Here is a 21,708-nt window from a genome sequence, read left to right on the forward strand (position 1 = left end):
CCTTGGGTAAGTTGTCCAACCTTTTAGCACCTCAGTTTTGCTTTTCGAATAATGGGATAATACTGGTATCTACCTCAAAGGGTCGTTGTGAGGATTAAATAATATAAGAGTCTTTGCAATAGTACCTGTCAGAGTTGGGACTTCAGAGACTGTACTTCTGGGCGACTGGGTGGTTCAGTGGGTTAAGTGTCTGCCTTCAACTCAGGTCATGATCCCAGGATCCTGGGATCAAGCCCTGCGCCAGTTTCCCTGCTTAACGGGGTGTCTGCGTCTCTTGTCTCCCTACCCACCCACCTTCCTACCCCTGCTCATGCTCTCTCTCTCAAAAAAGAAAAGAAAAAAGAATGTACTATTACTGGTTCTATTATAACTAGTTCTATAACTACTTCAGTTACTGTTACACAGCATACATGGCTACTTGGGCCCACCTAGTTCCTCATGGAACTAGCATTTCCCATGATGGCTGACTGAGTGATATTTGATTGAGTTCAGCTGACCAAATGGTTGAGCTTGACTGAGGTAGACTGACTCAAACTCATATTTAATGTTTTAACTGGGATAATGCAATCTGAATTTAAATGATTAATTTCTTAACTTTAGTGCCAAAAAAACCACTCTCCTTCCAAACTAAGTTAATAATAATCATTAGCAATTTGTCATCTCATTAGCATTTGTAGAGCAATTCAAATCATCTCAGTGTAAATAGTGTCTGTGACAGGATGGCTTTTTTTTTTTTTTTTCCCTCTAAAGAGGCAAAGGAGATTCCCCAGAGGCCCGAGCATTGGCCAAACAGGTGGCCACAGCCCTGCAGAACTTGCAGACCAAAACCAATAGAGCTGTGGCCAACAGCAGGCCCACTAAGGCAGCTGTCCACCTGGAGGGCAAGATTGAGCAGGCACAGCGGTGGATTGATAATCCCACAGTGGATGACCGAGGTGTTGGTAAGGCCATTAAGTGCACTTAATCCTCATTAAACTGGTCTCAGGGAAAAGAAAGAAGTTGTTGATAGAGATCTTGTTCATCTGCAGTTGGGTTCTTCAGCGACTGGTGAATAAGTCATTCTACAGTGGGACTCCATTTGCAAATGTAGCCAATATGATTCCTGTGATTTAATAAAAAAGAATTAGCAAATAAATGACTTTGCCTTGGGCAAATAGAAAGGTCCTCAGGTTGGAACTGAAACTTTGAACTAATTATTTCCAGCCTCTGTCTACTTCCATTCTGTTGTATTTCGATTGCAGTCCTTGGAAAATACCCAGTTAAATGTAATTTTTGAAAATAAGTAAGAGACACTTAACTACCAAGGTTATTTTCATTTGTAAGGGCTCCTGCACCACATAGTCACCGGTAGAATTGATAACCTAGAGTTTTGATTTTGGGGAGATTTTAGGAATGAATCTATAAGAATTTAGGTCATTTTATGATAGCAAGCCAGCTGAAGCTGAGAGATCTATTTACTTCATTTACTGTGTTTGTTGAATAAAAAGATAAATTTTTAAATTGGTGATTCCCAGTGTTGGAGAATCAGACAGATGTATAATTTACTGGGGGAGGAATAAATTGGTATAAACGTTCTGAACAGCAATTTAGTATTACGTGTTAAGAGCTTTAAAAAAGTTCATACTCATTGACTTACCAATTTGACTTTGAGGAGTTTATTATAAGAAATAATCAGACATTTTCTAATGAGTTACATACAAAAATGTATATAAACAGCATAAATGTTTAATAATAAGTGATCAATAATTATAGTTAATGTTATTATATAGATTTTGAGATCATAATTTTTAAAAAATATTCAGTGATGTGGAAAAATGCTCCCATTAAATTTAAAAAGCAAGGAATATGTAAATGTAAAGTATAATTTCATTTTTGTAAAAGAGAAATGTGTATTTGTATAGGAATGTGCAATGCATTAAAAAAGACTGAAAGATTTGTAATAACATGGCTATATCTAGAGGGTATAATGCTAAGTGAAATATGTCAGTCAGAGAAGGACAAATACCATATGATTTCACTCATATATAGAATTTAAGAAACAAAACAAATGAACAAAAATTGAGACAAAATAGAAAAACCAGACTTAACTGTAGAGAACAAATTGATGGTTACCAGAGGGGGAGGTTGGTGCAGGGAGGATGGGTGAAACAGGTGAAGGGGATTAAGGGTTTGCTTAAGTGATGAGCACTGAGTAACGTGTAGAATTGGAGTCACTATTTTGTATACCTGATACCGACATAACACTGTATGGGAACTATACTGGGATTAAAATTAAGTAAATAAATAGGAATAAAATACTTTTTCAGAAGACAGGAAGGAAATGTTCAGCTGTGTCAGTCTCTGAGGATTATGGGTGGATTATCTATTCTTATTTATACTTTTCTGAATTTCCCAAATTTTTCTATTGTTAGGGACAAAAACTCCACTAAATGTTATTATTAAAAAAAAAAACAACCAACCAACCAACAGAGTAGTTTAGCACAAAGGCACTTCAGTTGCCTTCTCTGAGTCTACATGAGTTACAGCATTTTCCTCTGGATCCAGGTCAGGCTGCCATCCGGGGCCTTGTGGCCGAAGGGCATCGTTTGGCTAATGTCATGATGGGGCCATATCGCCAAGATCTTCTTGCAAAGTGTGACCGCGTGGACCAGCTGACGGCCCAGCTGGCTGACCTGGCTGCCAGAGGGGAAGGAGAGAGTCCTCAGGCGAGAGCCCTTGCCTCTCAGCTCCAAGACTCCTTAAAGGTACTTCGGAGCACATATGACATTTCTCTGCTTCCTGTTTTTCTTTGTGTGTTTTAATTAACATATAATGTATTATTTGCTCCAGGGATACAGATCTGTGATTCATCAGTCTTACAACAATTCACAGCACTCACCATAGCACATACCCTCCCCAGTGTCCAGAACCCAGTCACCCCATCCCTCCTACCCCCCAGCCCCCAGAAACCTTCAGTTTGTTTCCTGAGATTAAGAGTCTCTTGTGGTTGTCTCCCTCCCCAGTCCCATCATATTTCATTTTCTGCTTCCTGTTATGGACAGACTAGGGAGGGGAAAGAGATTTTAAAGATACATAATTTCTTGAGTCTAGGGAGAGTGAAGGCTGGAGCGGGGAGGGTATAAGGAAGTCCAGAGCTGATTAGGAAAAAGCTCACCTGTGTTTGACAACAGCTGAAGTTTTCCAAGTTTCAGTCCAGTGGGAACTCTTTCGTGGTATCTGCCAGGCATCCCTTTGTAAACTTGAGTGAATCTATTTAAAAGGTAGCTTCATAATAATCCTGAAATAATGAGCTTGATGACCTAGGTATATCTTTCCTAATATTCTTTTTTTTTTTTAAATATTTTATTTATTTGACAGAGAGAAATCACAACTAGGCAGAGAGGCAGGCAGAGAGAGAGGAGGAAGCAGGCTCCCTGCGGAGCAGAGAGCCTGATGTGGGGCTCGATCCCAGGACCCTGGGATCATGACCCGAGCCAAAGGCAGAGGCTTTAACCCACTGAGCCACCCAGGTGCCCCTCTTTCCTAATATTCTTTAAAAGAAAACATGTAATTATTAAAATAAGAACATTGGCCTAACACCTAAAATCATCTCAGGTATCATGAACTGCCCACCTTGAGACACAATGGGAGTGACTGAGGCTTCTTTTTATAAATCCAGAAAACTTAGATTGGACTAAGACAACTATGAAAAGGAGCCTCTTCATGACTTCTCAGAATCCTCTTTAGACCCATGTTAAGAAATGGATACATATACTGGTTATCAACGGTTTTCTAGAAACTTAACTTAAAAAACATGTATCAAAAAAAAATTGCCATCCTTAATTTCTTTCCTCTTAATGTGAGAAAATGCTTAGAAATTTGGCACTGCATCGCCCAAACGATCCTTACCGTTTCTGTGGTCGTTATCAGGCTCCTCCAGCTTTGGGAGTGGGGAGGAAATCTTTCATTTCAGAGTCGTCTTTGGGTTCCACCCCCTGAATCTCAGGATTATTTCTTAGAAGCCACAGAAAAGGAAGTAAGATTTCTTGTCTGGGTGGAGCGGGCTCCAGGGACATGTGGGTCCTGTCTTACCCTTCCTGCTAGAGGCTGATCTCTGCGAGGGCAGGAGTCATGGCTTACACCTGGTCCGTGCTGGCTCGGTACCTTGTACATAGTTGATCGTAAAGACTTACTGAACGAAAGACTGAATGAATGGATGAATGTGTCACTGAAGTGAGGACATTGACAGATGCGCTTTTTGGACATTTTTGGTAACTTTTGTTCTTAAACAATGTTTTTAAGGATCTGAAAACCCGGATGCAAGAGGCGATGACTCAGGAGGTGTCCGATGTTTTCAGCGATACCACAACTCCCATCAAGCTGTTGGCGGTGGCGGCCACTGCGCCTCCTGATGCTCCCAGTAGGGAGGAAGTGGGTATCTGAGGTCTTTCATTTCTTCTGTTGGCCAGATGTGTACACGCACATGCGTACACACACACACACACACACACACACACACACACACGCACTTTATATCTATTTGTATATCTGTAAAGGTAAAATGTGATTCCCACGTGCTTCTGGGAGTGGTTACGAAATTGTGGACGAAGGGTACAAGGGCAGAGGAGGGAAGGCCTTGGCCCCCCTTCCTTAGTCACGAGGTGCATCAGTCAGGAGGAAAGTCTGTAGGATATGTCTTTAGTTGTAAACTCTTCAAGACCTGCCTCTCAGAGACAAAAACAAATGGGTTTTCTTTTTATTGTGTAACAAGAAACATGGAGATAGGCAACCCTTGACACCACGAGAGCTGGCATGCTTGGGATTTTCTTGGTCTTTCTGTGCTGGTGTGAGACAGCTGTTATAACCCCACGCACCATGTTCAGGGCTATAAGAAATAAGGGGTAGGGCACTCCAGTCCCAACTGTCCCTTTTATCAGGACAGTTTATTCTCAACACAGAAGTCAGGGCAGTCCTTGTAAATGATTTGATGTCATTCTCCTCCTCACCCCCTTCTGACGACTCCTTCCTGTCCCCGAGAGAAGCCAGAGTCCTTACAATGACAGGGAGGCCAGTGCTGTGCTTGGGGCAGCACTCCAGGAAAAAAGTCTAAAAGCCAAAAAGCCCTGGTTTGTCAAGTTTGTTTCCATGATGTAAATATTCCCACAGTGGGTGTCTCCATGCGGGGTCACTGAACACAGACTTGGGAAGAGACGGCACATTTGACTCCGAGGGGCTGGTGGAGTTGTGACTGTGGCTTCAGCACACCACTGCGTCTGGTTCCCTCTGGCTTTTCCCACCCCGGGTCCTACCACCCTCACCCCTTATGCGCCTCGGTCTACACTGACCACCTCGTGTTGTATTCCCAGTCTGCCCCGGTTATGTTTACCGCATTCTAACCTTGCGAACGTTGTGCTTGTTCTCTCTGCTCCTCCCATAGAGAATTACTTGTGTTATTCATTCCCTTTCATCAGCGCCTACTGAAATGTCACTTTTGGGTCACTGCTGAAGATACAACCCCTCCCCCCGCCCCAGGGATTTCCTAATCTCCATATCCTACTTTTCCCTTCAGCATTTTTCAACGTTTGACGTGTTTATCTCACTTCTTGTTTGTCTCTCTCCTTCACATGAGCATGAAAGGCCATGCAGGCAAGGACTTTGTCGTACTTTATTCCCAATTCTTTTAAGATTTTATTTATTTATTAGAGAGTGAGTGAAAGAGAGCGAGAGCAAGCAAGAACACGGTGGGGGTGTACAGAGGGGGAGAAGCAGATTCCTCGCCAAGCAGGGAGCTCGACTCAGGGCTCGATCCCAGAAACCTGGAATCATGACCTGAGTTGAAGGAAGATGCTTAACCGACTGAGCCACCCAGGCACCCCTTTATTCCCAGTTCTTTTCAAAAAAAATTATTTTTTTTTAATTGAAATTCAGTTAGCCAACATATAGAATATCATTAGTTTCAGATGTAGAGTTCAGTAATTCATTAGTGACATATAACACCCAGTGCCCTTCACATCACGTGCCCTCCTTAATGCCTGCCACCCAGCTACTCCATCCCCCCACCCATCTCCCCTCCAGCAGCCCTGTTTCTTTCTCATAGTTAAGAGTCTCTCTCATGGTTTGTCTCCCTCTCTGATTCCTTCCCATTCCATTTTTCCCTATGATCCTCTGCGCTGTTTCTTTTATTACTCATGTGAGTGAAATCAGATGATAATTGTCTTTCTCTGATTGACTTATTTCACTCAGTATAATACCCTCCAGTTCTTAACCACATCGATGTAAATGGTAAGATTGCATCCTTTTTGATGGCTGAGTAATCCATTGTATATATACACCATGTCTTCTTTATTCATTTACCTGTCGATGGACATCTCGTCTTAGAAACAGACAGATTAATGGAACAGAATAGATAACCTAGAAATGGGCCCTCAACTCTGTGGTCAACTAATCTTCGACAAAGCAGGAAAGAATATTCCCAGTTCTTAAAACAATGTCTGGCACATTATTGGTGCTGAATGGAAAGGCTTTCCCAGAAATCCTCCAGGAGACTTTACTTATGTTTCGTAAGCTGCTCCAGCTGTAGAGGAATCTAGGAAAGCGAGTATTGGCAGCAAAGAAGAAGGGGTTGTTGGGTCAGGCACCTAAGACCAGTGGAATTGATGGGTAGAGGTTTGTGTAATTCTTATTTGCTGATGACTCCCATTTCTTTCTCTAGTCTACATCATGGCGTGGTTCAGCTCATGGTCCCTTTAGATGAGGATGATGTGCTATTCTTTTCATTCCAGACTTCTCTGAGTTTTAGACCAGTAGATCAAGGTCTCTGCTGGTTCATTGATACGTCAGGCTGTGTTGTCCTGCTACTCTCTCTCTCCCTCTTGGAAATCTGTGAGTTGCCATGGACTCTTCCCAGGCCAATAAATAACTAAGGCGAGCTAATTTGATCTCACAGACATTTCTTGAATCCTTCACATTTTCCATTCATGTTGCTCCAGCTCTAGTTCTGATCCCTGTCCCCTGCTGCCTAATTGACTGCACAGCTATGACTGGTCTTTGAATCTATCACTCGGCCACTAATAAAAAAAAAGATTTGACCCTGTTTTACTGCTAAGCCCTTCAGTGGGTCTTCCCTTTCTAATAGGATAAAGCCAGAGTGCTAGGATCTGTTCCTGATACTCTCTCTGTACCTGTTTCCTGTGAACCCCTGCCCTTCTGTTCATGCCCCAGCAGTATTTAATTGCTTATAGTTTTGTGTAGACTCTGTCCTTTCTCCCTTCCATGTCTTGTTCTTTCTGTCTCTGTTATCTTTCCCTTCTTCTTTTTTGGCTAGTTCCTTGGCTAGCGCCTTTCCCTTTGCTCCCATGGTAGCAATGTTAGCTTTATAATTGTACACAGTACACTCTATCATAAATATCATAAGTGCTTATGGGCCTTTGGCTCATAAGCAAGGATGTGAGCTCCTGAGGTGCAGAAATTGTGCCTTACTCATTTTTATATCTTCAGTGCCGACTCCAGGGTCCGGCACATAGTAGGTGCTCAGTAATGTTGACTTAGTGATAAGAAAAGTGGGCTGAGCAGCCAGTTAAATCAGAAGGAGCAGCAGACAGGGCTGGAACTGGGTGGATTAACTAGGATAAGTGAAAGCCCTGTGGATCCAGAGTGCGGGAGACCAGCCAAGATAAGGAACAAGGACAGGCTAGGTGAAGGGGACTAGGAGATCAGAGATTTAGACAGAGATTCTGAGCATTAAATGGCAAGAACCCAGGTGACTGAACTGAAACAAGGGGCCAGTGTGGGGAAGAGACTTGAGTGGGTCAACACAGTGCCCTGGCAATGCGATTGACGCCTGCTCTTGAACCAGGAGCCTGTCAGAGCTTTCGAGGTGGTCCACCAGGAGCTAGACAGCTGTCTCCGAGTAGGGCAGGCAGACCCTCAGGAGGAGGCAAGGAAGAGGATGGGTCCTGCCATGGCCGTTCCTGACATGCTCTGTGTAGAGTGTAAACCTGACCCAGCACTGTTTGGGATGCTTGTATTTTCAAGCATTGTTATCCAAACAAGTGACAGATGCGCTTTTGTCATTTTATTGGAGTTAAATAGTCCCTTTCGTTGTATGCAACCTCACATAATAACCGTGTCAAAGGAAAAACTAACTTCTTCTTCTTCTTCTTTTTTTTTTTTTTTTTTTCAAATTTGAGAGGTGAATGGATAATTCAGTAGACGGTTTTGTATGCGGGGGAATAAAAACAGTCTTCCTTGCCCTAGTGTTGAGCCTGAGTGTGAGCACCAGCTATCATTTTTCCCCTGGAGGTCAGGGGCAGAGTTTTTACAACATTAATGGTAATGGATATGTGAGGGATGCTGCCTTGAGGAAGCTGGAGTTCAGCTTAGGACTGTGGATATTCTTGAGTTTTCCATGCACCCTGGAGCCTGGAGTGGGCTTGCCTGTCCTCTCCATAGGATAAGACTTTTGGAAACAGGGATTTTTGAAGTCTTCACACTCTGTGAATTCCTTGTTGCAGATGACACAGTGCTGTGTGTCCTCTCTGCACTTGGTTAGCGTTGGTTGAACGGAAAGTCAAGTGTGTGCGTGATGCTTATGGCCAAGCCTCTGAGGAGATAGAGCAAGGCCAGGACCTGGCAATCGCCAGATTGTGGTCGTAGTCACTAGGATTTGATGTCATCTGTGAAGTCTTTGCTTGAGCAGTTGCTGCTCAAGAGAGAGAGTTTTTCTTAGGCTAAGAAAGAGTTTTTCTTAGGCTTCCTGACTCATTTTCTTGAAATAAGTTTTCCTAATGTCTTTGTTTCTCCTCAAGGTATTTGATGAGAGGGCGGCTAACTTCGAGCACCATTCAGGAAGGCTTGGTGCCACGGCGGAGAAGGCGGCTGCTGTTGGAACTGCTAATAAAGCCACAGTGGAAGGCATTCAGGCATCAGTAAAGACGGCCCGAGAACTCACACCCCAGGTTGAATTTTGTTTACTCTTCATTGTTTCAGTACTCACCATGTAGTGTTCAGTAAAGGTCAATTACAGAACAGTTCCTGTACATTTTTGAGCACTTACTAAATATTGTTACGAAAGAAACACAGTGTCAAAATCATTTTTATGTTTTAGTTTTCTACAATGATCATAGATAACTTTTGAGAGTAGAAAAAGAGGTAAAGCAACCTCTGCTCACACGCACCCATAATTAGGGCAATATTTAGATAATCTTGAGACGTTAGTCTGTTTTCATTGTACAGCTTATGCCTTTCCCCGTGTCTCTTTGAGGTTGTGTTCATGGCTTTGTTTTCTTTCTACTTCATTAAATAATCAAGTTATAGCCAGTGTGCTGGGAACAGTATACTGGAAGAGTGGGAACAAAAGAAAACAAATTGGACAGGAATTTAAGTTCTAATATGTGAGAGGTGTTCTTAAGAATACCAGTTCGGGGGCACCTGGGTGGCTCAGTGGGTTAAAGCCTCTGCCTTCGGCTCAGGTCATGATCCCAGGGTCCTGGGATCGAGCCCCACGTCAGGCTCTCTGCTAAGCGGGGAGCCTGCTTCCTCCTCTCTCTCTGCCTGCCTCTCTGCCTACTTGTGATCTCTGTCTGTCAAATAAATAAATAAAATCTTAAAAAAAAAAAAAAAGAATACCAGTTCAACATCATTTAATGTGATGTTTGCACATTTTCCCTAAGCAAATGATAGAAAATTCATTTTTAAAAAATAGATTTATTCAGCAGGTGTGTATTATGTACCTGTAGTACCTCAGGACCCATGCTAGGCTTTACACATCTGTGATACTGGCTTTGATGGGAACTTGCAGGAAAGGATGGGGAAAAAAAAATACACCTCTTTATTGTTTATCTTTTGCCCACGTGGCATGTTAACAAGTTAGGTTCTCTTGAAAAATCAGACGTGTCCAACTTTTAAAAAATACTTCTACAAAATATGAACATGTATAACTTTCTTTAAAAATTTTCATAAAATGTGGGACATAGAACATAGGTATTTCTGTACAGAACTGAGATTCCTAAAAAAGAGAAACAGAAAACTAAAGGTACCAGCTTCAGCAAGAGTAAAGATTTTGGAGACAGATCTGGACCTGAATCCTCTGTGACCTTGAATTTCCTCATCTGTAAAATGGAGAGAATTCCTTCCTAATGGGTAATTTGGAGGACTGAGAGGTTATATGTGTAGCCTGTAACTTACCAAATACTCGGTTAATGTTAGTTCCTTCCCTAACTTATGTAACTGGTTCGCTGGGAGCTCTTGAACAAGTCACTTACATTTCCCGAGTCTTGTTTTTGAGTCTGTAAAGTTGGAGAAGTTACCTGTCCTGTTTCATAGGGTTGTTGTGAGGATTAAGTAAGATATGGGATGTGACAGTACTTCATTAACTGTAGACAGTTACTTTTTTATGAATGTTCATACATATCACTTTAAAGTAATTTTTAGTATCTTTCTTGGTGGTGCTTTGTAGGATGGAAGAGTCCACATCGAGGGTTGAAACACATGTCAGTTCTGTGTGTGTTCTGAGATATCAAGTGAATGCCATTTCCTTTGTCATTCTGTTACCTGCTCAAAAATCAGGCTGTGACTGTATAGCTTTCTGCTCTGGCCCCGCGGGTGAGGTCCTTAGGAGACCCAAGTCTCCTGTGTTCAGCCTGCAAAGACTTGCGCATTTTTGGCTTTCTAGTGCCATCTGTAGGTGGAGAGGGGAAAGCTTCGCTGAATGTTTGTATTCCAGTGGGAGGACACCCTGGGGTTTAAAGGTTGTTTTGTCATTGACAGGTCATCTCAGCTGCTCGCATCTTACTTAGGAATCCTGGAAATCAAGCTGCTTACGAACATTTTGAGACCATGAAGAACCAGTGGATCGATAATGTCGAAAAAATGACAGGTAGAGTTGTGTGCGAAGCTCTTACTGTCTAGTCCTTGAGGAATGAGTTCTGAGAAACTCGAGCAGGATGGGTTATGTTACTCAGCTGTAATTGGATGAAGGGACGGTCATGTGCCCGACAGTGTACTTGGCCCTGATTAAGGCTGCGGCTTCTCATTCAGGCCTTGCAACTTTGTTTGAAGAGAGGCTCTTTGAGTCTCTTTTCTTTTAACGCTGCCCTCCCTCTGCGATGCTCATTGTTACAGCTCCTGTCTTCCCTTTGAATAGTGCCTTTGCTCAGTCTGAACCAGAGTTTGGTTTCAGAGGCTGGAGGCGGTGTTTGTGGATACAGTAAGTGTCCCTGTCATTTTCAGCGGGTTCACATTTCAAGGAACCACAATAGCTACCATTTAATACAACTTGTCTCAGAGTTTCCTCCAACTTGTCAACTACGTAGTTTTTTAAAAAAAGGAGAAACCAACCGCCAACAGACGTGTGTCTGTGCTAGGGAAGTGGCACCTCCGAACCTTCTTCACTGTCCGTGGAGGGAGGAATAGGTGAGGAGGGAGGAGATGAGGAACGTGGGGTCCTCGGCGTCCCTGCAGGACCTGCCGTGACAGGGTCCCTAGCAGCCAGAGTTGAAAGTGGAGCTCCCGGGGTGTCGGAAGAGAGGTAACAAACAAGAGCAGGCCGTCAAGGTTATTAGAACCCTCCTCGTGGCTCGTCTGGGGCACGACCAGCTGCCAACAAGCAACAGATGGCTGTGGAGTGAGCCGGGCAGAGAGAAAATGTTATTAGCATAATGTGGAGATGCGGTGAAGGCCGGAGACGCCATCCTCCTGTTGTCGCTGCGATTCCTGTGGGCCGCGGAGGACCCAAGAAGGCTGGTGACCACGGTCGGTATGGGTGTTGTGAATCTATATGGCCTCCTGGATGACATCTTCACTTTTTTTTTGAACTAAGGTAAATCACCTGGAAGCTTTTGATTGTTTAGAAAGGACTTAGAGCTGGAGGACAGAATTCTGGGTGTTCTACTTTCACGTGAGAAACTTGAGTGGATAAGAGAGTTTTTGGGTCCCTGTTCTTCTAAAACAGAAACGAAATTCCATTTCTGTTCTCCTGACAGGGCTGGTGGACGAAGCTATCGATACCAAATCTCTGCTGGATGCTTCTGAAGAAGCAATTAAAAAAGACCTGGACAAGTGTAAAGTAGCCATGGCCAACATCCAGCCACAGATGCTGGTCGCCGGGGCAACGAGCATCGCCCGCCGGGCCAACCGCATCCTGCTGGTGGCCAAGAGGGAGGTGGAGAACTCGGAGGATCCCAAGTTCCGCGAGGCTGTGAAAGCCGCCTCTGACGAATTGAGCAAGACCATCTCCCCCATGGTGATGGATGCCAAGGCTGTGGCCGGAAACATCTCTGACCCTGGTAAGCAGTGCCTGGCGTGGTTCACCTCACTTGAGAGGTTACCTCAGAAAGCTGACAGGGTGCTGAGATGACGTGTACCCACCCGCCACCACCACGTACTGCGTCTGGGAGCAAACACTGCAGATCCTTACTTTGAGAATGCTAGATTAATCTTTTTTTTTTTTTTTAACGATTTTATTTATTTATTTGACAGACAGAGATCACAAGTAGGCAGAGCAGCAGGCAGAGAGGGGGAAGCAGGCTCCCCGCCGAGCAGAGAGCCTGATGTGGAGCTCGATCCCAGGACCCTGAGATCATGACCTGGGCCGAAGGCAGAGGCTTAACCCACTGAGCCACCCAGGTGCCCCTAGATTAATCTTTTTATGTTAAAAAAATATATATATGGCACAGAATATTTTCTGCAATGCTGGCAGGTTCATTGCAAGTTAGTTGCTCTGGATCGACTTTTCTGTGCTTTCTTCATGTTGTCTGACTAGGTGGCTCTTGGCTCCATTTAATCATTATTTTGGAAATTGCTCAAAAGTGGCACGAAAACCATTTTATCAACCATTTAGCTTATGTAACGGGCATATCTTCTCTTCTGCTCTTCTTCTTCTTCTTCTTCTTCTTTTTTTTTTTTTAAAGATTTTTTATTTATTTATTCGACAGAGAGAGATCACAAGTAGGCAGAGCAGCAGGCAGAGAGAGAGGAAAGCAGGCTGCTTGCTGAGCAGAGAGCCCGATGGGGGGCTTGATCCCAGGACTCTGGGATCATGACCTGAGCTGAAGCAGAGACTTTAATCCACTGAGCCACCCAGGCGCCCCTCTTCTGCTCTTCTTAAAATGCTTATTTCTCTGTAAGACATTTTTGGTTTCTGTCATATCTGGAGGGCTTAAATCGGTGAATATCCTGATCCTATACCAAAGAATCTGGATTTTCTTTAGCTGAATTGTGAGCATGTTTTCAGTATTACTGAAGATGTTACCACTTCTTTGGTTAGAAACATTGGAATTCCTTCCTGTTTGGAGCATCCAGTGTGTCTGGCCCATGAGTGGAATCCAGGCAATGTTAGGGAATGGGAAGGAAGGGCTGCCCTGTTCACCCCTAGCCCAGGCAGGATCTTTCTCACATCGTCAACCTACCGTCACTAAGGATACGCTCCATTTCCTAATTGGAGTTTCTAGAAGTTTGAGCAGAATTCCTGAATCCCAGGTGACTGGGCACTGTAGCAGCGGCAGCTCAACCTAGGGGGTTAACACACTTAATGCCAAGGTGAGCGAAGGAGTTGGGAGAAAGGTGAGACGTCCTCTGGGAGATGTCTGCTCAATCTGAAATGACATCTTCCCTGTTCTGAGTTGGGCAGGCTTATCTCTTGACGGCTTCATCGCCAGAGGGGTGATGAGCACCACCTGAGCCCGAAGTGATCGAGACCCAGCAACGTCTCGAGTACTTGCTGATTGTGCAGGCAAGAAGGCACCCTGCCCACACCACAGGGATTAGCTGGTTTGTGACCCTTGTGACTCTCTGTTGGCCTCATGGCATCTGCCTGGCCCTTACGGCCCTTGCCCTTCAGTCACTGCCTGTGGTGCTTCCTGGCAGCTTCACATGCAGCTTTTGTTCATAGAAGCCAGTTCTGCTGCTGGACAGACGGTGCTCCAGGGCACTGACCTGCCTAGTGAAAGTGAGGGCATCTTATGTTTAGGCCTGCAAAAGAGCTTCCTGGACTCGGGTTATCGGATCCTGGGAGCTGTGGCCAAGGTCAGAGAAGCCTTCCAACCTCAGGAGCCTGACTTCCCGCCGCCTCCTCCGGATCTTGAACAGCTCCGTGTAAGTAGATTCAGAGTGACGGGGAGAACTGAGCCGAGGGGGCTGGGACTGTAGCAAGAGGGAGGTAAGCTGTGTCGGAGCCTCGTGGACGAGGTGTCTTCATTTGGCTTTTACCTGAAGCTTCCTCGGACACAGAAGTTGACTTGCATTCCAGAATCAGTGGAGTCCTACGCCCGTGCTTCTGCGCAGGGCGTGCTGGGTCGGTGGGGGCCGTGGGGCTGGCCTGCTGTGGCCGGGAGTGATTGGAGTAGAGGTGCTGGCTGCGGGAAGTGTGGATGTGATGAGTGATAAGGTCGCAGGACGAGTTACTGAGGACAGGGAAAGTGACCTGGTGGCGAGATGTTTTTTGTGTTCCCAGTTGACAAGGGCAAAACTGAGGTGGTTAGATTTGTGTACAGTCTTCTTTACTTGACTTTTTTCTTTTTTTGTTTAGTAACAAAAATAATAGTCTTATTTTTTAAAGTATATTTTTCTCCAACTATAATTTCAACTCTTTTTATGTTCCCCAAAGTGCCATAAATTTATTCTTCCGTAGGTAAATGGTTTCAGAGGAGGCTTAGCTGGGCAATAACTTATAGGTACAAATCCTAGAATAGGAAATGGTGATTGTTCTAACTAACAGTACTGGAGATAGCTGGACTTTGGGAATCGCTCATCAAGGCAGTAATTTGATTTACTTTCCTTGACTTACTTTCCTGTTTTTCATGTCAGTAAAAGATGGAATGTTCTAAGTTGGTTGAAGACAGAATTGGGTCCTTTTGCCCAAGTCGAGGCACAGTGCTTCTCTAGCCTCCAACATTTCAGCTTCATTTGCTTCTTTGTAGCTGGGGTCTTGGTGCCTGGTTGGGGCCAGCGGGAGGGCTACTCTGGGGCCTGGCTTCTTATGGGATCAGCAAATTCTTGACACTTAATCAAGATCTTAGAGGTCAGTTGGTTTAGCTACCCCTCATTGACAGATGAGGAAACTGAGGCCCCGGGGAGAAGTTAGTCGCTTGTGCAACTGCCCTGAAACAGTCAGGACCACAAATTAGATCCATCCTCTTTGGGGAGCCTTGGTCCAGCAGAGCTGTGTGTGCCTCCCTGGGATACATCCAGAACTCTTATCTAGCTGCTGGCTTTTTGTGGAGAAGCGAGGAAGAAAATACGCATCTGTGGAGATTCAGGCAGGTGGTCCTTGTGCTCCGTGTGGGTGGTCTTATATGGAATGAACGTGGGTGGCTTTTCTGGGGATGCTTTTTAAAGGAAAGGAGAGAGTTCTAGAGGGGGAGTAGTTCCTAGGGTTTTACTTACAGCCCAGTAATTCTCTCTCTAGCTGGCCGATGAGCTCGCTCCTCCCAAACCACCTCTGCCTGAGGGTGAGGTCCCTCCACCCAGGCCCCCACCACCAGAGGAGAAGGATGAAGAGTTCCCTGAGCAGAAAGCCGGGGAGGTGATCAACCAGCCAATGATGATGGCTGCCAGGCAGCTCCACGATGAGGCTCGCAAGTGGTCCAGCAAGGTAAGTAATGAGGCTTTTCTTGTCAGAAAAGGATGAAGACATGCACACAGCCCAGGAAGAAGAGTCTGATTGGAAAGTTACCCTCTCTCTGCTTCTGGTTCCTGCTGTCGCCAATAACACGATCCTCTTCTTCCTCGTGGCTTAGTGAGATGTTTGAGAGGAGGTTCCTTTCCTCCGTCCATGCAAGTATCCGCTCCTGTGACCTGCGACATTTGGGGTCTTTTAGAAATTGTTTTTCTTTCTCAGGATTGCTGAATGTCTTTAAGTGCTCTCTTGCTAAGTATCAGTACTCCAGATGTGAAACAGTCTCCTGTGGGCTCTGCTAGAGTTGGCTGAAGTGTTTGCATTTTCCTTCTGTTTTTCATGAAAGCAGATTTGTGCTTAGGAGCTATGTGCTTTGTCCTTTTCTCAGAATCATCTCACCCCCCAGTTCAAGACCACTCCAGGCTAACTCCAGCTCCACAAATCTGAAAGTGTAAATATTCATGTGGCCAGTGAAAATGTGGGTGCTGCACCTGTCAGGCCCTGTGAATAACTTTTGCCTGTTTCCCCTGAAATGATGAACAAAGTGCATGGTAGCTTTTCTAGATAAGAACTAAACATTCTTGCTCACTGGGTGGTGAAATGTAGTTCTAACTCAGTTCTCAACTGTTTGTAATATGACCCCCTCTTCTAGATCTTTATTCCCACCATTTATTTGCCTTTTCCTGCCCTCGGCCATCTCAGGCTCTTGTATTAACTGTAGTTTCCGGGGGACCTTCTACTTGCAGCTGATCTTGGGTTTTTCCAGGCTGGGAAAAGGCCCTTGGTTTTTGAAACTCTCTATTTTTCTGTGCTGTTAGCTGTGAGCCTCGGTTCTAAGAAGGAATGAATAGTGACCTTGCTGGTGTTGGGCCTGGCCGTGGAATTATTTATAATCCTACCTTTCTACCTGGGGCGTGCACACCTCCAGGACAGTTTGCAGAGTCCCAGTGCATGTGGAAAGAGGGATGGAGGGGACAGTGGAGCTTGGTTTTACTCTAAGATTGTAAAGGCGATCTAAATTTCATTACAACATGGGGCGCCTGGGTGGCTCAGTCGGTTAAGTGGCTGCCTTCGGCTCAGTTCATGATCCCAGGGTCCTGGGATCGAGCCCCGCATCGGGCTCCCTGCTCAGTGGAGAGCCTGCTTCTCCTTCTCCCTCTGCCTGTCGCTCTTCCTACTTGTGCGCTCTCTCTCTCTCTCTCTCTCTGTTAAATAAAGAAATAAAAGCTTTAAAAAATAAGTTAATAAATAAATTTCGTTACAATAAACCCAGATATATCGTGTAGCAGGACACAAAATACACTTGAATTATAAACAAACTTAAGGGGCAGACAGCATCGGCCTACATATTTACTCCACTCTGCCATTTGTGGCCAGAAGTCTTTAGGTCTGACTGTATGCAGGCGTGGAGCATTGGAGAATTGCCGACTTTGAGCTGTGAGTCAGGAGCTCCTTGACCGGGTGTGTTTGGGGTGGTGAGGGTGGTATGTGTTTGTGTGTCTGTCTTTGTACACCTTGGGACTCTGCTCCCCAGCAGCAGTGAGCTGGCCTTTCCTCTAAGGAGTCCTGGTTGATGAGTCCTGGTTGAGACAGAGTTTAGGGAAAGGGTTTAGAACGTACCTGAACCCATTGTTTGCTCTGAATTCTCCAACTTTGTCATCACCTTTTGGAGACAGGTTTCCTGTGCAGGATAAGAATTTTAGGAGCGACAGCAACCTCAAATAAACTTCCAAGTAAACTCTTCCTCTCGGTTAGAGATGTTTGATATAAAGAACCAGTGTTCTGGGATGCCTGGCCGGCTCACTAGGTAGAGCACTTGACTCTTGATCTTGGGGTTGTGAGTTCGAGCCCCACATTAGGTAGAGATTACTTTAAATTTTTTTTTTTTTAAAGAAGGATGTGCGTTCCCCATTCTTCATATACGTGGCTTGCCTTCATTTAGGCATTTCCTTTTGTTTTCTTTCCCCTCGGCCTATTTCAGCATCTGATCACACTGCCGCTTGCTTGCCCTGGCCTTTCGGAATCCCCATCCGTGCTATTAAATGCATTCTCTCCCCGTCACGGGTCCTGTTCTCTCGTGGGTACTGATTTGGGCTTCTCTGAACTCAGCGTTGGTCAGTAGCTATGTTCTTAGGTTATCTGTGAAGTATGTACCTTAAGGTTGGGGTGAGAACCCTGCTGTGCAACGGGAGAGATTTAAGTTGTAGCCTGGGAACAGCTTTCTGGGTCCGTAGCTGCAGCAGGTGCAGGAGGAGGTCCTGGAGGTGTTTGTGTCCAAGGCCTTGAGGGGATAGAGAGAACTGGTCGGAAGTGTGGGTTTTCCCTGAGATGGGAAGCTGGGTGAGGCCCATTCTGGAGCCTCCTTTCCGCTGGCGGGGGATTTGATAAGTCCTCCTCACTCACCACTGTGCTTGTTTTCTGTGCCTCTTTCCTGGTTTGCTGTCCGTGGCTTCTGCTGTATCATTTTTAAATGCTGGGACCTTCTAACTCCTGCTGGAAGTAATGATCTGTGTCTGGCAGCTTGCAGAGCTGACCCAGGTCACTTCCTGTGTCCCAGAAGATCTAGAACAGTTTGCATAGGAGCTAGCGGGGGCCGGGGGCTGGGGATCACTTTGTTCCGTTCAGAGCAAGTTGTGTGGCTGCATTTACTTTTTTCCCCTCTGGATTCCTTTTAAAGGTAATCAGCTACTATTGTTTGGTTGTTTGGCTCCTCAGAAATGTTGTGACATGAAAATTATTCTTGGCAAGTTTAACTTTGGTCGTAAGTGTATAAATAAAGAAGGAATGCCACTTGCTTTCTTGGTTTAAATTTTTCTCGGAAACCTTTTGCCATTGGAGTGAGTCTCTTTCTTTCCCTCACTGACAACGGGGCGGGGGGGGGGGCTCGGGCTGGTGCTGGAGGCTGAGACTCCCCCTTCGGTGGAGTTTGGTTCGTCTGGCTTCTGGAGAGGTGCTGTTTTTCTTTCCCATCCTAGGCAAACTTTGGTTACTAAACCAAGTGATGCTCAGCTCCCCTGTCCTACTGCTCTGACTAACACTGTCCCCGTTTCTCATCCTTCCTGCCATCGACAAAGCCGGGTAACCGGGCCGCTGAGGTGGGTGTAGGTGTTGTAGCTGAGGCAGATGCGGCTGATGCTGTTGGGTTCCTTGTCCCCCCTGACTTGGAAGACGATTTCGAACCCGAGCTGCTGTTAATGCCATCCAATCAGCCGGTCAACCAGCCCATTCTGGCCGCGGCTCAGTCCCTGCATCGGGAAGCTACCAAGTGGTCTAGTAAGGTACTGATCTGGCGCCCCCGGCGGGGCTGCTCTGTATGCATCCGGCCATGTGCAGCCTTGACACATTGCATCACTCATGATCTGTGCGAGTCCTGTGAGTCTGAGCGGGGCGGGCCTCTGTCTGTCTGCACCTTGTTGTCAGGACTGGCTTCACGAGTTTGATAGGTCTGCTAATGCCCGATTAATTGGATTGCATTTATGTCCGGTCGGGGGTAGAGATGGGGTCACTTTCTGAAAGGATTCGTTTTTTTACTGACCTCGGGGCCATGATTAGAACCCTAAACCCCTTGGGAAGCTCTGGGTCTCTCAATGACTTGCAGGTCAGGAACCACTGTAGACCACTAAGAGGTCACCTGGCCTGACCATGGAGCTTGGCCTGCCACCCCGTCCTCTGCTGACCTCTCACGGATGGCTCAGGCGGAGTGGACCGGAGTGGGAAGCAGCTTTATATGGCAGGGTCTCTGGGGGCGGACTGCTTGCTGCCCTGCACTTGGCTGCCTGGCAGATGCTGGCCTTGACGGGAACCCACAGGGAAGGGGGCTTCACTGACTGCTTGTCCAGGTGATCCAGGGGGATGGACTGGGGGTGAAGAGCAGAGAGCACTTAGGGCTGCAGGATGGGCAGCCACAGAGCTTTGGCCTGGGGACCGAACCAACACTGGTGTGGGGAGTGGAGGAGGAGGGTGATCACTTTTTCCCCTTTGAAGGTAGCATGTTGCAAGAAGAAAGGGTTTGAAGAGTGATGGATAATAACTAACCTCAGCACCACACTGTTTTCTAATCAAGTTCATGAATCCTGGAACGATCCCAGGTCTACCCTGGAAGAGATGGGCCCAGACGGCCATGTCTAACCTGCCCCTGCTCTCGTGATTTTTTCCCTTCCCCATATTCTCTGTGGCCTCCGTGACTGCCTGAGATGTTACACGCCTCCCAGCATAGCGCTTGGCCATCTCTGGGTGCCTGTGGGGGTGTCTCACAGGGCGCCCAGGAGGGCATGGTTTGTGTATGCCTCACTGCCTTGTGCAGAAAAATGAAAAGCGTGAGGGGAAAAATGAGCAGGGCCTGACCTATTAGTTAGTTTTGAACATTGCGGTTGTTGTTTTTGGTTGTTAGCAGCCAAAAGGTGCACCTTTTGAGGGCATAAAGTAAATTCCTTATACATTTCTTTATTATGACCCACGAGGGTTTTAATGAACCCAAATGCCCATCGAAGGTAAACTGCTACGAGCTGGAGTGGGGGCTCCATGTACAGCTTGCTCATGGCTTATACTTTTCTGCTCTTAGCTGAAGGTTTCTTTAATTGAAGCCACTTAGCTGAGAGGACTGAGGAATTGATTCTTGGCCTTTTTAAATGTGACAAATTAAAATAACATGTTCCCTGAGGCCGACAGGACAAATAAGACGCGGTAGCAGGGAGGGCAGGAACAGTCTAGGTGAGAAAATAGATCTTTTCTCACCAAAGCTGATAATAGTTACTTGGTTTAAATCCTAGCTCAGCAACCACAGTCCTTGGCTGCTATTTGTAACAAGGGTTAGGGTGAAGAGGATGATTTCAGCGTCTGGAAAGGCTCCTCTGTATTTTTCCCCTCAAGCAAGCTCTCCTGCTTTCCCCTCTAGAAAGGAAAATGCCTGTTTAACCAACGTCTCCGTCCTGTCCTCATTTTGATTGACATGATTAACCTGGAGATGAAGTGCTTGTTCAGTGCTATGCGGGGCGCACATACTGCCCTTCCAGACTAATCTTCAGGTCTTCCTCTTTTCAGTAGGGTTGTCTCTCTCTGTCTCTCTCACTGAGTGCTGGGAGGAGCCCCCCGGCTCTCTCTTCTCTCTGTCCTCCTGTACTGTCCGTATCACTCAAGAACAGTCCTTTTCTTCTCTCCTCACCCTTCCAGAGGCTGCTAGAGCAGCAGGCTCCCTCCTCTCTTCTCTGCGTTTCTTCCTTCCTTCCCTAACTTGGCCATAGTGTGGGCTGAGCTCACATTATATCTTTGCTTCTCTCTCTAGGGCAATGACATCATTGCAGCAGCCAAGCGCATGGCTCTGCTGATGGCTGAGATGTCTCGGCTGGTAAGAGGGGGCAGTGGTACCAAGCGGGCACTGATTCAGTGTGCCAAGGACATTGCCAAGGCCTCAGATGAGGTGACGCGGTTGGCCAAGGAGGTCGCCAAGCAGTGCACAGATAAGCGGATTAGAACCAATCTCTTACAGGTACGGAAGAGAAGCGCGGGCGCCCGTGTGTGTGTGTGTGTGTGTGTGTCTGAGTTGGGCCGTGGGAGGGAGAAAGCAGGAGAGAAAACTGGATGAGCGAGGAGGAGGTGGAGGAGCTCTGAAGAAATAGCAGAAAGGAGAAATACACATGTATACTTGGGAAAGACAAGAAAATTTCTCGCCTAATCAAATGAAAAAATTATAATGCTTCCTTTTTGAACAGAGGGACTGTACTGATCCTAGGGAGAAACCAAGTGGGATTCTGCTGCTAATTTACAGGGTGTCTTCTGCACGCCATCCTCTAGGAAATCAGAGGTAGAGAAGTCATGCCCTCAAAGAGCTTGTGGGCAAGGAAAACATTAGAAACATGCTAAATTAAGTTTGCTTCTTAGGTATGTGAGCGAATCCCAACCATAAGCACCCAACTCAAGATCCTGTCCACGGTGAAGGCCACTATGCTGGGCCGGACCAACATCAGTGACGAGGAGTCTGAGCAGGTATGTGACCGCTGCTTCTGGTTTCTTGCCAACAGCTTTGGAGCCACTTTATAGCGATTTAACTCAGCTTTGGGGAATACCTGACCTGTGACTTGAGTATTCAGTATGTGGAATGGACTCTTGAACTCTCTTAG

At 45.9% G+C, this 21,708-nt stretch overlaps 1 protein-coding gene across 2 annotated transcripts in view; it reads left to right on the forward strand.

The window, feature by feature from the left end:
* VCL (vinculin) overlaps nt 1-21,708 on the forward strand; it is a 115,855-nt gene that overhangs the window by 89,467 nt on the left and 4,680 nt on the right. Inside the window, exons 11-21 of one of the 2 annotated variants that reach the window (XM_046026930.1) lie at nt 751-941; nt 2,545-2,744; nt 4,282-4,410; nt 8,787-8,936; nt 10,747-10,855; nt 11,961-12,263; nt 13,946-14,070; nt 15,383-15,568; nt 18,667-18,870; nt 20,874-21,077; nt 21,470-21,574. In XM_046026930.1, coding sequence (XP_045882886.1) covers nt 751-941; nt 2,545-2,744; nt 4,282-4,410; nt 8,787-8,936; nt 10,747-10,855; nt 11,961-12,263; nt 13,946-14,070; nt 15,383-15,568; nt 18,667-18,870; nt 20,874-21,077; nt 21,470-21,574 — 1,906 coding nt within the window. The remainder of the gene's footprint in view (nt 1-750; nt 942-2,544; nt 2,745-4,281; nt 4,411-8,786; nt 8,937-10,746; nt 10,856-11,960; nt 12,264-13,945; nt 14,071-15,382; nt 15,569-18,666; nt 18,871-20,873; nt 21,078-21,469; nt 21,575-21,708) is intronic. The other variant, XM_046026931.1, reaches the window with a different exon arrangement.

This window comes from Meles meles, chromosome 13 (genome assembly GCF_922984935.1).
Source record: "Meles meles chromosome 13, mMelMel3.1 paternal haplotype, whole genome shotgun sequence".
Taxonomy (NCBI): domain Eukaryota; kingdom Metazoa; phylum Chordata; class Mammalia; order Carnivora; family Mustelidae; genus Meles; species Meles meles.